General features: G+C 46.4%; 6 protein-coding genes across 6 annotated transcripts; 3 read left to right on the forward strand and 3 right to left on the reverse strand.

Annotated features, from left to right (window-relative positions):
* Nucleotides 1-992: 992 nt before the first annotated feature.
* Nucleotides 993-2,819, reverse strand: N7478_012232 (bZIP transcription factor; the record flags this gene model as incomplete). Its single annotated transcript, XM_056928446.1, has 2 exons — nucleotides 993-1,774; nucleotides 1,838-2,819. 2 exons carry the CDS (start codon nucleotides 2,817-2,819, stop codon nucleotides 993-995), a joined length of 1,764 nt encoding a protein of 587 aa, XP_056773004.1.
* A 3,424-nt stretch (nucleotides 2,820-6,243) lies between these two features.
* On the reverse strand, nucleotides 6,244-7,812 carry N7478_012233 (arylsulfotransferase family protein; the record flags this gene model as incomplete). Its single annotated transcript, XM_056928447.1, has 1 exon — nucleotides 6,244-7,812. The coding sequence occupies one exon, from the start codon at nucleotides 7,810-7,812 to the stop codon at nucleotides 6,244-6,246; it is 1,569 nt and encodes a 522-aa protein (XP_056773005.1).
* Nucleotides 7,813-8,154: 342 nt separating this feature from the next.
* N7478_012234 (uncharacterized protein) lies at nucleotides 8,155-8,921 on the reverse strand (the record flags this gene model as incomplete). The annotated part of the gene is made up of 2 exons (XM_056928448.1): nucleotides 8,155-8,344; nucleotides 8,542-8,921. The coding sequence occupies 2 exons, from the start codon at nucleotides 8,919-8,921 to the stop codon at nucleotides 8,155-8,157; spliced, it is 570 nt and encodes a 189-aa protein (XP_056773006.1).
* A 309-nt stretch (nucleotides 8,922-9,230) lies between these two features.
* Nucleotides 9,231-9,449, forward strand: N7478_012235 (uncharacterized protein; the record flags this gene model as incomplete). Its single annotated transcript, XM_056928449.1, has 1 exon — nucleotides 9,231-9,449. The coding sequence occupies one exon, from the start codon at nucleotides 9,231-9,233 to the stop codon at nucleotides 9,447-9,449; it is 219 nt and encodes a 72-aa protein (XP_056773007.1).
* Nucleotides 9,450-9,732: 283 nt separating this feature from the next.
* On the forward strand, nucleotides 9,733-12,262 carry N7478_012236 (ABC-F family ATP-binding cassette domain-containing protein; the record flags this gene model as incomplete). Its single annotated transcript, XM_056928450.1, has 7 exons — nucleotides 9,733-9,810; nucleotides 9,864-10,053; nucleotides 10,115-10,303; nucleotides 10,359-10,551; nucleotides 10,599-10,698; nucleotides 10,751-11,845; nucleotides 11,897-12,262. 7 exons carry the CDS (start codon nucleotides 9,733-9,735, stop codon nucleotides 12,260-12,262), a joined length of 2,211 nt encoding a protein of 736 aa, XP_056773008.1.
* Nucleotides 12,263-13,163: 901 nt separating this feature from the next.
* Nucleotides 13,164-15,482, forward strand: N7478_012237 (uncharacterized protein; the record flags this gene model as incomplete). The annotated part of the gene is made up of 7 exons (XM_056928451.1): nucleotides 13,164-13,220; nucleotides 13,344-14,167; nucleotides 14,253-14,587; nucleotides 14,649-14,717; nucleotides 14,773-14,783; nucleotides 14,834-14,868; nucleotides 14,924-15,482. 7 exons carry the CDS (start codon nucleotides 13,164-13,166, stop codon nucleotides 15,480-15,482), a joined length of 1,890 nt encoding a protein of 629 aa, XP_056773009.1.
* Between the last annotated feature and the right edge of the window lie 287 nt (nucleotides 15,483-15,769).

Consider the following 15,769-nt stretch of genomic DNA (forward strand, 5'->3'; position numbering starts at 1 on the left):
TACAGGACCTTGATCACACTGGGTGGAGAAGTTAGCGCTGGGATGGATACCGATACATCATACACCTCAATGCTGTGCATGTCGGGTACTTGATTCGAGACAGCCGAACCTTAATCTTTCGTTGAATACATGTATTGCATCCCTGGGATCTACCTGGAACGCCAACCATATTCTTCAGTCAGAGATCAACATAAGTGCAGTGCAGATGGCGACGCGCCGCGTATGTGACAAGAGTGTGTCGTTTCAGGTATGAAAATCGGATCCCGGCTTATGCTGACTGACTGGGGATTGAGGCGCCCGATCCACCCGGGGAACGGCACTAAACCCTACCAGGATACTTCGGCGATAACTTGCATACGGAGGGATGGCGAATTGGCGCCCGCTATGAACAATAATACAGTACTTACTTTTGGTTGGTTTCTATGTGTTTAATACTGTGTTGATGTTGATCAATACCGTGGCACTGCCACCTGACACATAATAGGCAACGGAAGGCAGAGACATGGAATGCTAGAAGTTTACTGGCTAGGGGTGTTTCTCACCCTTGAAAATGTATAGTACCAAGGATAGGACGAAGATGTAAGTAAGGTTAAGTACGATAATGTATTTCGTGGTATCAATAAAAAGGACAGTCTTCTTGAACCTGAGTCTATACTACACATTCAAGAAAGGAATCATATCGCTAGTTGTAAATAGAATCAATTTTGAGCTTCTTCGCTGATCCTTCACGTACGCCAGTAACCGCTAACCAAATTTCCACCCAAAGCCCATCCCGGGAGATACAAAATATATGATGACAAAAGATAGAGCGCCGTTAAAACTCCCGAGGGCCAATTGAGAATGATTGGCAGGTGACATAGCTAGTAATTGAAGCGTGTGTTATCCATCACGCTATGACAAGACAAGGAAACGAAATGCTAGTACGAGTGACAGATGTACAAAGAAAAGGAGTTGGAAGGAGATGTCGAAAAGAGAGGACGCTAATGGGGATATCACTGGAGGTGGGACGTGACAGATGAGACTCGCTCATAGGCGGCTTCCATGCTGGAACAGAGAGCGTTGAACCGGGCATGAGCAGAGGCAGAGACTTGACTGTTGTCTACCACAAGCTCGTAGTGGGGAGCTGCCTTCTCGAAAGACATACCGTCAAAAACAAGGTCATCAGAGGGAGCAGCGGGGGAATCAACGAAAAGAGCAAAGGCAGGGTCGGACTCATCAATCTCAACATCGGGGTTGGCAACACCGATGTCGGATTTCTGGCTCTCGACCGGGCGCTCAATGACGGGGGCCTGTTCCTTGGCTGGCTCAGATGCACCCATAGATGATGACTTTCCGGAGAGAGCGGCGGCATCCAAAGCAGGGCCCTCAGGAACCTCGAGAACAGCGAAAACGGGAGTGTTTCCGTAGTTCATGTCGATACCTGAGTTCCAGCCACTGTTGATCATGGAGGTGTCCATGCCCTGGTTGGGGACCATCACCATATTGGACTGGGGGTTGTGCTGCATCTGGAACTCTTGACGGGGGGCCTGAGCTTCCTTGGGGGCTTGCTGGGGCTGAGGCTGAACCTGCTGCTGGGCCTGTTGCTGCTGAGGCTGGGCCGACACGGTATCGGGCATCTCGTTCAGGAAGTTGGCGAAGTGTGGAGATCCCAGAAGCATACGGGCGAGGTCATTCAGACGGGCGTTCTCCTCGTACAGGGCGCGGTTTTGCATACGCATATCATGAGCCTCGTTGGTACGAGCGGCGACTTCACTCTCAAGTTGACCAATGTACTCTGCAATATGATGTTAGCTATTACGATTTCCATGAATAGAATAGTGGATTAGAATGTTCTTACCCTTTCGGCGGGAACGGAAAGCACGAGCAGAGACCTTGTTGCGCAGTTGACGACGCTCCTTGCTGCTGAGCTTCTTGCCTTCCTCGCTGGCAAGGAGGCGCTCATCCTCATCCATATCGGCCTCGTCCTTGCGAGCCTTGGCCATCTGGGGGAGGAGAGAGGGGCTTGGAGAAGCCTCGCCGTTGGCGACGGCGTTCTGGCGCATCTGCTGGAGAAGGCGAGAGATACGCTCCTCTACAACAGGGTCGTTACGGGAAGTGGGTCGGTTAAGGGCAGGACCGGGGGTCTCCTCGACGCGGCGCTGCTGCATCTGGTGACGAACCATCTCCTGGTGCTTCTGTTGTTGGGCAGCCTTGGCCATCGCAGCCTGCTGCTGATGCATACCAGGGTACATACGTCCAACCTGTGTTGACGGACCAGCCTGAGCCAGCTCATGGCCGCCGAGAGCGTTGGGATCGACATATTGGTTCTTGTTGCCGGGTTGGCCCGGGAAGTAGTAGGGAGCGTTGTTGTTGTTGTTCATGCCGTCGGTCTCAATATCCATCTCAGATGGGTTTCTTGTGGTGGGTGTGGCATTGAAGTCGAAAGGGGCGTCCTCTCGCTTCATTTGGGCGTACATCTCTCCATTTACTTGGAACCCTGGGTTTCCGTTGTTGTATCCCATGGGAGGGGCGACCTGTTGGTTGTAGCTCATGGACAGGGCACCGGGAACCAGACCAGTCTGTTGGCGGTGCTCTTCGTAGTGATGGCTAGGGGCTTGGAAGGCGAGAGGTGATTGTCCACTGGAAGCGAAACTGGCACTCCGGGCATCGCTAGCGCTGAACTCAGTGCTTGCGACCGATGGTTGACTGGCCAAGGCGACCTTGGGCCGGGCGGATTCGGCGGAAGAGTAGGCAAGCGGGTCGAAGTTGATAAAGGAGTCGAGGTCTTGGTCGTAACTTGTGGGCATAGTCGGTAAAGGGTGTTCTGTGAGGGTAGCCATGATGATAAGATGTGGTGTTGGCCCAAGTAATATACTTTTCCCCCTTGGGTTGTTAACGATCGGTGGTATTAGGTTGTAAAGTGGTCTGGGGGGAAATGGGGATTTTAAAGAAATTAACGAAAGAAAAAGAGAGTCTAGAAGGGGTTGATCTTAGGGGTAAGATGATAACGATGGGTCGAGATGGAGAAAGTGGGAAGAACAGGGGAAAAACAGGGAGACCAACGCCAGTTGGATCCGTTAATAGCAGCAAAGAAAAAGGCTTGCGCGTCCTCGGGATGTGTCAGCGGAGTGTGATGTCCGCGGGCTGTGATTGGCTGTGGATCCTCGGGTGAAACGGTTGTTGTTTACTCCGGTATCCAGTCGTGAAAGAGCCATGGTTCACTGCTGGAAGTCGGGTTTTTTTATTTTATTTTATTTTTATTTTTATTTTTATTTTTTATGGGTTTATTGATTAACGGAATCTGGATCTAAATGTTATTTCCCATCATTCTGTTGGTTTTGTTTTTGCGAAAGGATACCTCCTGTAGCCCCGAACTCGATTCCGCGAGGGGTAAGTGGGGAGCCGCCAGGAAGAATTGGGGACAACTCTCGTTATTATTGGCTCACCGCCTTGGAATATGTATTACGGTAACTGTATGGGTACTTTCAGTCTCAGCCAATCACAGTTGAGAACCTCATGAAATGTATGACGCCAGTGGCTGCCCAGGTGCCTTACGTCCTCGCCGCGTACCAGATAAAGTGACTGATCAATGTTGATAAGATATAGATTCTCTAGAGATCACCAGAATTCCTACCATTCAAACCAGCAATTACTAGCTTCATACAAAACCGCACAAAACAGAAACTAACAGTAAGTAGGATCTACAAGTTGGATGATACTAAACTAGCGTGGTGATCCAAGGGCGCCACCTACATACTGTAAAACAGATCAGGTACGGACTTCGGCGGACATTTAGCAGTAGATCACCGGATAACCCCCGACTGCTCTTCCTGAGATGGTCTAGGCGATTCCAGTTCGTACCATAATTGAATAAATTCTGTACATAAAAATAATAAAATAATAAAATAATAAAATAATAAAATAATAGAAAACTTAAACTACTCCTTAGTGTTTGTTTCACGAGTGGAGGCCGGGATCATGATCCCACTTTGTACCAAATGCACCGATGGAGTATAATTGAGATAGTGTTGTGTAGACTGACGCCTCCCCGGAGACCCCTTTCCAAGACCCCTAGGGCCTTGCCATTGTTCTCTAAAGACAAGCTAAAATGCACAGCTAGATTACTATACCACCACAAGATCGAGTTTTTACATGATTTTAGTATTACTACAGCAATTCGACCGAATTCAGCGGACTCGGGGTAGGCAACGGACAGTCCGTCCATCCTCCGTTCAAACACTCGTTCCAAAGGACTTGGTCGAACTCAATGCTGTCTCAGAAAATCAACACTCCCCAATAAAGTTTGAGCAATTTTTTCTCTCTATTTTTCAGGTCTTCTAGAAGCGAGAGCGGAGAACTAAACGAGCACCCAAGTACGAAGAATACTAGTTCCGTGTCTCTGATTGGACCGGGCGACTTCCGTGGATTCAGCATAAATAGGAACGCGATACTGCTTACGGTTAGCTCGGCCGAGCCTCATGATCAAGTCGGGTTTAATTGCTGAGAACTTCAATTCCCGCTGACTGGGAAGAACTACTTGCCACTAGTCTCCGATTTACTTCCTTTCATTGTATTTCCTGGTCGCAATTCCCACAGTCCAAACTCACTCATGGGTCAATATTGAAAATCGGTCTATGCGGCCGCTGCAGTATCACAGCCTTCAAGCTCATCAGCACACATGCGGGTGAAATCATAGCCGCGCGTCCTTGAAGTGGATTACGGACCGAGAAAGTTTGTTTCTTCAGAACCATCCAGTCTTCACAAGCCTAGCCCGGAATCAACCCCTTTTCCAGCAACGACCACCTAGGGCTGAGACTCTCGTGGCGTTTGACATCTACTGTGGCCACCATAAGGGCAAATAAAAGCATTCGTGAACCCGAGGCTGAGCCCTACCGAAATGCCCCTGCGCCTCACACGTCGTACTAACTGACCTTAAACCATAACCCAAAAATAACCAGCAGCCCAACGGTGTTTATTGGAGCCTGTGCCGCGCCCGGTGAAGCAGAAGCATGAATAGCAATAGTTCAGCCGATCACAACTCTAATTATTCTAATATGAAAAGTGAAAAGTTTCTTCACTTTTCAAACTGATCGAGCCACGAGGATCAAGTTTGAATGGGTCGAGCGGGTTCCTACCCATGGAACTAGTGCCGAGTCTCGGTAAATCTATGGCCAAGGCTTGTACGGCACGTTAGAGCTCCGGCAGATTCAGGTTTCCATTCAAACATATTGCAGATCAGCCTGGACTACCAAATACGCGGTATAGTAGTTCGATCAATAATGAATCCGGCATCCAAGGAACCAGACATACCATTTGGCAATGAATAAAATATCTAACCTAATCTATGGACACCGGCAATTCCATGGCTGCTTTGAAACGCGCCTTGCGCACGCTAGACTCGACCGAATCCAAACAATGCCACGCGGGACTTCTGCAGTCCAGCCCTAGAGCCCAGAACCCTGTCTCTATTGATTCTATCCCTACGGAGCTTCTTCCTCGATATCTGGTCGTCTGACGACGACTCTACACGCCCCGCTGGTCCTGGCCCTGATCGACGGGTTTTTGCAAAATTCCACCCCTACCCTACCCCTACCCCCAGAGACCCTGATACAGTCCACTTTGAAATCGGCGGCGGTCTCGACGCACCAAATCTCTGGTCGTCTGACGACATCTTCAAATGGACTGTGCCTGGATCGAGGGAAGGGCTTGAAGATTTTGAAATCGTCAGATTTGTCCCACATATCAATCGAGTACCCGGCGTCTAGATCTCTGTCCCGTTCTAGATCTTCATTCCCAGTAAACAGAAAGAAACGAAGATCGATCGATAGAATGTTCTTCGGGTGTGGACACTTGTGTTTTATGGGTCCACTAATTCTCAAACTAATGGTATATTTTGCTAGGCTTTGTCTAGAATCACTTCGGTGAAAAATCCGAAGCCCCCGGGGTGAGAGGCCACGTGGAATCAAGACAACTCCTACAGGTGTGAGAAACTGTAGTAGAATCGATTATTTCAATAACGGCGAATGTGCTTCTAGGAGAGAATGCGATTATTGTCGAGTTTGTTGCCTTGAAACTAATCTACATGCGGCAGTTCATACGAGGATAATCATTCTACCGTAGGTCTAATCAATACGCCCACACGGCCCATTCAAATACGAACTATTTATCATAGATGCCCCGGTATTCATGCTAGTGAAGATTGAATTGGAAGAACGTTGAATATTCCTGCCGATCTCTATCTCAATAGCTCAATAGTACATAGAATCAGGAGTAAAACAGCCGTGCCCGGTACTCCCTAGTCTCAATAGCAGGAGAAGACACTAGTCGATGACCAGTAGCATTGTAAGCCTCCGCCAAAACCTTAACAACCTTTTTCTTAGTGTGAAAAGTAGTCTCAAACCCAGTTCTAGCAGCTTGACCGAGTAAAACTCTCTTTCCACCACTTTGCACATCATAGAACTTCCACTTCGTAGTCTCCGTGTCTCCATTCCAACTCACATAAAGAGAAGTTCCATTCACCTCCTTAAAAGCAACCAAAGCTGGCTCCTCAAACGGAACAGCATGCCAATCAAATTTGAAAGCACGATAATTCTCAGAACCAGGCCCATATTTCCCAGAATCCAATCCAGTATAGAAAATAGTCGTTCCATCCGGATCATGCTCAGACATCATACCATCATACCCCCAATTGATAAAGGCATTCCCATTCGGCAAAAGCTGCAGATTCCCCTGAGACCGAACGGAGAGATCCCCCGGTGCCCGAAACTCAGCAATCAACTTCGCAGTCTTCTTCTTCGTATCCAACTCAACAACCTTCCCAGCACTATAGCCCCGACTCTGAAGAATAGGTCCACCCGCCAAATTCTCATGGGCAGAGTTATCAAAAAAGGAAATAATTTCTTTGGATCCCTTACTTTCATGATGAAGGTATTTCTCATGCATCCTCGTATCATGTTGCCAACAGAAATCGACCCCGTCCCCAAGCTCGAAATCCGAATCTTTCCCTCCTAACCTCCAAATAATCTTGCCGGTATCACCATCCATCTTGAAAATGGTACACATACTTCTAGCAGAAAGAAGATTTGTATTCGTCTTTGCATCAACATCAAACGCATTCATGTAGAAGTAATGCCAAACTTGGCTGGAGTTCACGCCGAGTCCGGCATTACCACTCTGAAGCGTTAAATTAGTTCCTGCAGGATCAACATGATCAAGAGAACTCCACTCCCAAAGCACACGATTGGTATTCGTATCAACCTTTTGGATCTTGTTATCCAGGATCCAGGACTGATTTTCAGATGTAGCGCCGTAAGGAGTCAAGTCGCGAATTTCAGGCTCATAAACGGTATGAAGAGCAGAGTGATCATCAAAAAAGAGAAACTCATGCTGATCGGCAAGTCTATGTCCACCACCTTTAATCTCCTTAATGAGTTGATAAGAATTATCAAAGATAGCCGTATGGCCATGTCCATGACCCATAGGCGAATTATGCGAGCCCTCAAAAATGCTCAACACTTGTTTTCCGCGATAGGTATGGACTTGAAAATTCTCGCTTCGAGGTCCAACAAATCCAAAGCCTGACCAGACTAACTCGCCCTTGTCGGTGTAGATGTATGGACCACTTTGCGCAGGTCCATGTCCAGTATTATCCGCATAGGTACTTTCAGGCGTATAGAAAATAAGACCAGGATCCGTCTCATTCGTAGCAGGGATAGTGATATTCAAGACAGGAACAGCAAGATCTGGTCTAGACTTGTAGGCTAGATTTGCGCCCGCGAAGCCTGTTAAAAGTAATGTGGAGAGCCGTAGGTATAAAGAATGTGAAAGCGCCATCTTTACCAAGACTGAAATGGCGTGATAGCTTAGGGTAAAATATTGATCCACATGAGTTCAATGTTAGTTAGTAATTACGGGAATGAGGTTGATTTATATTCTGAATTGTATTCTTTCATGATCGGGAGATCGGCGAGCTCCGTGTTAATTAATGTTTTGTGATGCTAAAGTTGCTTTAGTAGAGATGATCGTCGCCTGTGTTTGGTAGGAACACCCGAAATCTATCTCATGCCGAGAGTGGGGGGAACGTGTCGATCTGATAAACGTCATCGCGAAGTTTGAGAAAGGAAGGCTGTGGCGAGCTTAAGATGATGATTAATTTAATTGTGAGAACGAATAAGATTACATAGACACGGTTTTCCGCGCAGCTTCAACCAAGTATAAGCTTCCAGTGACCAATATATTCGTCTCCGTCCCGAATTCTCTTGCCTTATCGATTCCTTCTGCGACAGTCTTCGCTTTATGAATTGAGCATGAAGGTGAATCATCCTGCCACAGTTGGGCATATTCGTTGAGTCGCTCTTTCGTTGTGCTGAAATGTGTATCATAATCGATTCCCTAAATATGACATGTTGAACGTTCCAGTGTAGAGAATTTCCCAGTGTCTCCAATATCTTAAACCAATCACGAGTACGCTGGTGCGAAAAAATGAGCGAAAATCAAGATTCGAGGAAAACTGCTCATGTGTTAGACTTTGACTTTTCTCTTCTTTTCGCTTGTGTAACATACTTAACGTCTGACATTCGCTCGTACCACTTCGCAACCACTTCTATACTGGTTTCATTGTGTGCTCCGTCTAAATACCAAGTAAAGCCATTGGAATTAATGATATCAAACCGTCCAGGCCAACGGCAGTTCTTGAGGCCGGCTTTGACATCCAACCCATTGAGTGAGTATCCTCTGTCTTGGAGGAATTTATGGGTAATTTGCGCGGCCAACGCCGCATTTTCTCGATTTTCCAGTGGAATGCTCTCAAAAGTACTGCTGTCCACGAATTCAAGTAATGCAGATTTTACATCTTGGATGAAGAGGATAGGCACGTTCTTTTCCTCTGCCCGGCGTCTTATCTCTTGCTCAGCCTCCAAATATTGTGAAACTGTAAGTGCCATGACTCCGGGTTTGAACATCCCTTGGAAAGCATGATGACGATACAGTTGCTGGGGAGTCGGCGGGAGAGGTCCTTCGGAACCCTTTGACAAGATCAAAAGCACTGGCACTGGACATATCAGGCTATATGGTATTAGTGGTACTTCTATATTCCATCTTTAAGCTAACCTTTTCTCCGGAGTTTAGACGGAACTTGATATAGGCAGCAATTTGAACCCATTTCTATTCTAGTGCCTACGCTAAGGGGACCATCTCAAAATTTAAGCTTAATTTTATTTGGATATAAATTCGCTGTACATAATTAATTAATTATGACTCACGAAGGAGAGAAAAAAGGAAATGTTTCAATTCATTTTCTTCCTATTACCCAATCATATACCCGAACCAGCAACAAGCCAGTTGACTCAACCGAAAACCACATCAACCACGTCGGTAACACCCGCTCAACCCTCGAGGGTCGCCGCACGGCCAGCAAGACTAAACCGCATCAGGTGCCCGACCTGACAATGTCACGCAAAAACGAACAGTAAGGAGTCTCAGGCCTATGCTTGGCAATGACTCTTTATACGAGCCAAACAAGAGTCGAATTTTATGCAGAAATTGCATGGGCATATTTGCGCCGAGGCTTTCCGCTGGGATTATATGAATCTCAATGTCGCATGGACACAAATACGTGACACTACCCATTGTTCATTTTTATCTAGCCTGAGGCTTGTGCTTTCCCTTCGCTTCAATACTCTGTATCATACTAGCGGGATTCAGCTCACCTCAAGATCAGGACTTTGAGTCTCTAACCCCCCAATTGACAAAGCTATGACATCTGTTCCTACAATCCTCGCCACCTGCAAACAGACCCGATTCCATCTTCTAGATGACAATCCCTCACCAGAGGTAAGTGACGTCAACTGCATGCGCTAGCGTGTACATACTAATCCGACAAAAAGATAGATGTAGAGGGCCTAGTCATAACGGTCACCTCAGCTCACGATTCAGCCGAAGATGCACCGAAAACAAAAGGAAAAGGAAAATCCAAAGCCAAAGCAACAGGACGAGAACTTATCTCAGATGGCCATCTTCGCCTCAAGGGCGGTATTCACTATGGGTTAATAGGACGGAATGGAACCGGGAAGTCAAGTGAGAAATGAATAACTACGTGTTTTTTCTGTCAGGGACATTGGCTTATAGACATTGGCAGCACTTCTGAGGGCGATGGCTGAAAAACTTATTCCTGGGATTCCTCACCCGACTCGAATTGCAATTTTGCAACAGACGCAAGATCAAGATGAGTCTGGTAGTTCCTATGGATTGAATCTAGAGAAGACAGTCTTGGAGTCTGTACTTGGCAGTGATGAGTCTAGGAATGAGGCTGTTCGCTTGTTAGATTGTATTGTTTCAACCTCCTTTCCACGAATATATGATCCTCATTAACGTTTTATCAGTTCTTTCGAAGAGTCTTGATACGGAGGATCCATTCAAACCTGTACAAGCCATCCGCAAAATTCGACATGAGCAAGCAGGAAAGAAACTATTTCTTGCGCAAAAGAACGCCAATTTGAAGTCTGGCGCTAGAGGCCTACAAGCGCGAAAGGATTTGAAAGCCGCGGAGGCAAAACTTGAATTAACTCAAGAATTGTAAGATAGCCAAACAATATCACAAGGAAATGACTAATCTAAACCAGGCTTGCTCAAGAACCCGATGCCATAGACGCCGAAGCAGTCCAAACGGATACACAGGAAGCCGCAGAAATGCTTCAAAACTTACAAGCCCAGCTTGAGGACGTAAACATTCCTATCTCAATTACTATGCGGACTCCAGCTAAGAGTGAGACAGCTCAAACTCGCAGATATAGAGAAAGAAGCGCGACGAATCCTGCTAGGTCTCGGATTCAAAGAAGAAGCCCACCAAAGAAAAGTAGGCACACTATCAGGAGGATGGCGAATGAGATGCATGCTTGCGAGCGTCTTGGTCCAGAAACCCGACGTTATGATTCTCGATGAACCGACCAATTTCCTAGATCTACTGGGTGTAGTTTGGCTAGAAAATTACCTCCAACAGCTACGCGAAACATCAGAAACAACCATTCTTCTCGTTTCGCACGATAGAGACTTCGTCAATGCAGTCTGTGAAGAAATTGTGATTCTCCGAGATCAGAAACTGAACTACTTCCGTGGTAATCTTGCAGCCTACGAGCAAGATCATGAAGAGCAGAAACTGTATCTTGGACGTATGAAAGAAGCCCAGGAGCGACAGATTGCGCATATGGAAGCTAGTATTCGGGAGAACATGAAGATCGGGAAGAAGACCAATGACGAGAATAAGCTTCGGCAAGCGAAATCACGGCAGAAAAAAGTTGATGATCGGATGGGGTTGCAGGTTAGTGCGAATGGGGGTCGATTTAAGTTGAATCGGGATCTTGTGGGGTATCATCTTACGGCTCGGGCTGAGATTGAGGTACCGACTGATGAGAGAGGGGCAAGTATGAGTTTACCTGATGCGACTGAGCTACGATTTCCAGGGCCGCTTGTTTCTCTGGAGGGTATTAAATTCCAGTATAAGAGGAATGAACCTGTTATTCTGGAAGATATCAATATGGTTGTTCATATTGGTGATCGAGTTGGTATTATGGGTCTCAATGGTTCAGGAAAGACTACTTTGATTCGGATCTTGACGGGTCAACTTATTCCCTCTAAGGGCAAAGTGACCACTCACTCTCGACTCAAAATGGGTTACTATGGCCAACACTCGGTTGAGGAGCTCCAAGAGCGTGGAAGAGAAGAACCCAGTCTCACAGCGTTAAGCCTTTTGATGGCTGAGACGGACGAGTCGCTCAATGAAGGTGCTGTGAGAGGACTTCTATCATCAATGGGTCTACAAGGTCGCATTGCGTCTGATGTGCCCGTGGGAAAACTGTCAGGTGGACAATTAGTAAGTTTATCCGACTACATTCCATGTCACCAGCCACTGATAAATAAATAGGTCCGTCTTGCTCTCGCAAGAATTGTCTGGAGTGCACCTCAACTTCTCATTCTCGACGAAGTCACCACTCACCTAGACTTCCACACAGTCACCGCACTCGCCACCGCACTCTCCTCCTTCAACGGAGCCATTATCCTCGTCTCGCACGATCGATTCCTGATCCGATCAGTTGTCGAAGGCAAACGGGACACAGACCATAAACTCGACGATGATTTCGAGGGGTTAGAGGAGGAGACGGAAGAAAGTACTGCTCGTAGCCGAGCCGTGTACGTGGTCAAAACGGGCAAGATGAACAAGCAGCCGAACGGAGTGGAGCAGTTTGAACAGAGCCTTGTGAAGCGGGTGCAAAAGATGTTAACTAAATAGTGTACATTGTAAAATGTATATGCTCCATATACTTCGTCTTATACATTGTTGATATTAGGGTGAATAACTAGCGGGAGTGGCGGGTTTAATTGTGCCGAGGATTGTAAAACGGTCCAGCCCTACGCCACGCGAGGAATAGAGACTTTTGACCAACCCCTGGGATACTAGTACCTATCATGATATGCACTGATGAAGAACTCTTATATGGGTTTGAACCGTCGCTCTAAGGTTTTTTATATTTCTAAATAAGTGACACCCCTTTTAATGTCTTAAAAATTATCATCATCTTGAAATTCTCATACTTATTCTCCACTATTCATTCCATTCATTCTTCCGACACCAAAACGAGCCCAAGTGGGGCGTCAATCCTTTACCAGAAGAAGAAAATTTCATATTCAAGCCCACCAGGAATTGAAACCGCAAGGAAATGCATAATCGGGTCCTTTTTAAGTTTCTTCTTATGACTTTTTAACTTCCAACTGCTCCGAAGTTCAAGTTAAACTCATTGGATCCACGTCACTCTGATCGGTGGTTGAGCCCTGCTTACAGCTCAGTGCAGTTTCTCATACAAAGAGATCTGCACACCGACATCTTCTGCATCCACATTCCACCGAACAGGGGCTTCTTCCAATTGAATTCTATTTATTGCTGCCCATCTTGTTTTTTCTCTTCGATCTTCCGATCCTTATCACCTAGCCTGCGACTGGAATGAAAATCCGTCAGAGGCTCAACCGTAAGATTCCCTCTCTCCCTTTTTAACTTTGCATTCTTGTTCTTGTTCTGGTTCCTCTCAACTAAACCTCCTCACAGAGCTATGGGAAGGCCCTGTGGGCCGGACAATCATGGCCGTGTCCCCGCCTGCTAATTTTCTTACTCTGCACTATGTCTATTTTATCGCGACATGCCTGGTATGCAGCATTATATTTTATCTCGTATCGACGCCATGGCAGAGCGTGGCGTATGTCGATGCCATCTTTCTCTGTGTCAGCGCTATGACTGGGGCGGGATTAAACACGGTAAATCAAATGTCCTAGAAAGTTATTTGACAGAGAAAGAGAATAATTTCTAAGTTTTTTTTCAGGTGGACTTGTCAACTCTCAACACAGTTCAACAGGCGATTCTATTCATTCTGCTCATGCTGGGCTCTGTCATTTTCGTCTCTCTTGCCGTCCTCATGGTCCGCAAGCGAGCCTTTGAAGCAAAGTTCCAAGGCGTTTCAAAAGAGCGCATAGCATCTTCTCGAAATTCAATGCTAGAATCCAACAATTTAGATAAAGGTCACGCTGAGTCTACAAGTCTCGCTCTCAAGGATCAAACTTGTACATCAAGACAACAAGCCGCATTGGCCGTGGAAGAAGTCTCCGGAGTCCAGGCCACCAATCCCCAAAGTCCATGGGACGACGGCGACGAAGTCACAGTTGCAGATACAGTCCGACAACATCACCATCATCATCGGGTATTTCCTATGGCCGGCGTCGGAGCCCGACCAGATCTAAATAATCACCCACGCGACGCGGCCCCAGTCACACTCTACTCAGATGAATCCGAATCACCAAAATCCAAGCTCGAAGGAGTGATCCGTGGCACGCAGAAATACTTTACTTCAAAAGGACTAATTTCTCGCAACTCGCAATTCTACGGCTTGACATCTGCTGAACGGGAAAAACTGGGCGGAGTCGAGTATAAGGCCGTTTCATTCCTTTCTGTCATTGTTGCGCTCTATTTCTTCCTATTCCTTCTTCTTGGCATTATTGGTGTTGGAAGTTGGCTACATACTAACCATCCAGAAGTGGCGGAGGTGAACGGACTATCGCCGTTCTGGACTGGTGCTTTCTTTGCTGTCTCGGCATTTGTGAACAGTGGCATGGCTCTCTTGGACAAAAACATGACAGCCTTACAATTAAAGTACGTCATAACTCCTTACGCTGATTCTGATCTTTGATTCCTCTTTCACTTCAAAATGACAAAATGATTAACCTTTCTTCCACAGCGCATACCCTCTTCTAACTATGGTATTGCTCATTCTGGCTGGAAATACACTCTACCCCTGCTTCTTGCGATTCATAATTTGGAGCTTGAAAATTATAGTCCCCGATCGACCAGAGTGGGCATCATGGCGAATCACCCTTGATTTTATTTTGGATCATCCGAGAAGGGTATATACGAATCTCTTCCCAGCGCGTCATACTTGGTATCTCCTAGGGACGATCATTGTTCTCAACGCCATCGACTGGGCTGGCTTTGAAATCTTGTCTATCGGAAACAAGGAGATCGAGTCTCTTCCATCCGAGTATCGAGTACTAGATGGACTATTTCAAGCAGCGGGTTCGTGATATCAAATTTGACTTTGACTTGACGTCTTGACAACAACTAACAAATCCTTTAGCTGTTCGATCTGGAGGATTCTATGTCGTGACGATTTCGGATTTGAGACAAGGTCTCCTCGTTTTATATGGTTAGTTCTCAACACCCATCTTTTTTAATAGAAAAATCCTTGCTAACTAGACTAGTTCTCATGATGGTAAGACTCACAGCCAGATACCAACCTAGGACCTAACTAACAAATAACAGTATGTCTCAGCATTCCCAGTGCTAGTCACAATGCGGTACGTCCACATCTCCAACCCTAGACTCAAAATCGAACTCTCCTAACAAAACCAGCAACACAAACGTCTACGAAGAACGCTCCCTGGGAATCTACGCAAACGACGAATCCGACTCCCCCTCAAGCACAAGCCGAAGCAACGTCCTCGTAGACCTAATCCGCCTCCACCTAGGCCGACCAAACGCCTCCGAAAGTTCCCGCGGCTACTTCGTCCACCAACAACTCCGAAGCCAACTAAGCCACGACCTCTGGTGGATAGCCCTAGCAGTATTTTTCATCTCCATCGCTGAATCAGACCACTTCAACAATCAGCCCGTGGCATTTGCAACCTTCAATGTGATTTTCGAAGTTGTATCCGCGTACGGATGTGTAGGTGTTAGCGTTGGGTATCCTGGGAAGAATTATTCTTTCTGTGGAGCGTGGCATCCTATTAGTAAGTTGATTCTGGCGGCTGTTGCTTTGAGAGGAAGACATCGGGGATTACCTGTTGCTATTGATAAGGCGGTTATGTTGCCTAGTGAATCTTTGGCGTGGGCGGAGGAGGAGGATGCTGCTTTGAGGAGGGAGAGGACTAGGGCCTGGGGACAGGAGAGAATGCCTGCTGGGGTGGTTTAAGCCGTTTGATCTTGCTGGCATTTTTATGAGCAATGGATGATTTGAGCGTATCATAAGTGGATATATAGAGTATACCCATCCTCTTAGCATAGCGATAGAATTATGAACCTGATCACTTGAATATTGGATGTATTCGTTTATTCTACAGTACAATTTGCTAGAAGTTTGGAAAATAGGATATAATGATGTAAAAGTGAAATTTTTTTTGAAGAAAAAAAAAAACGCCAGATTCTTTTGATGCGGAATATCCTGGTAGTTATAGTAGATCGACATGAAAAAAGATATAC

Source organism: Penicillium angulare (genome assembly GCF_028827245.1).
Source record: "Penicillium angulare strain IBT 27051 chromosome Unknown utg000011l_segment0_segment0, whole genome shotgun sequence".
Lineage (NCBI taxonomy): Eukaryota > Fungi > Ascomycota > Eurotiomycetes > Eurotiales > Aspergillaceae > Penicillium > Penicillium angulare.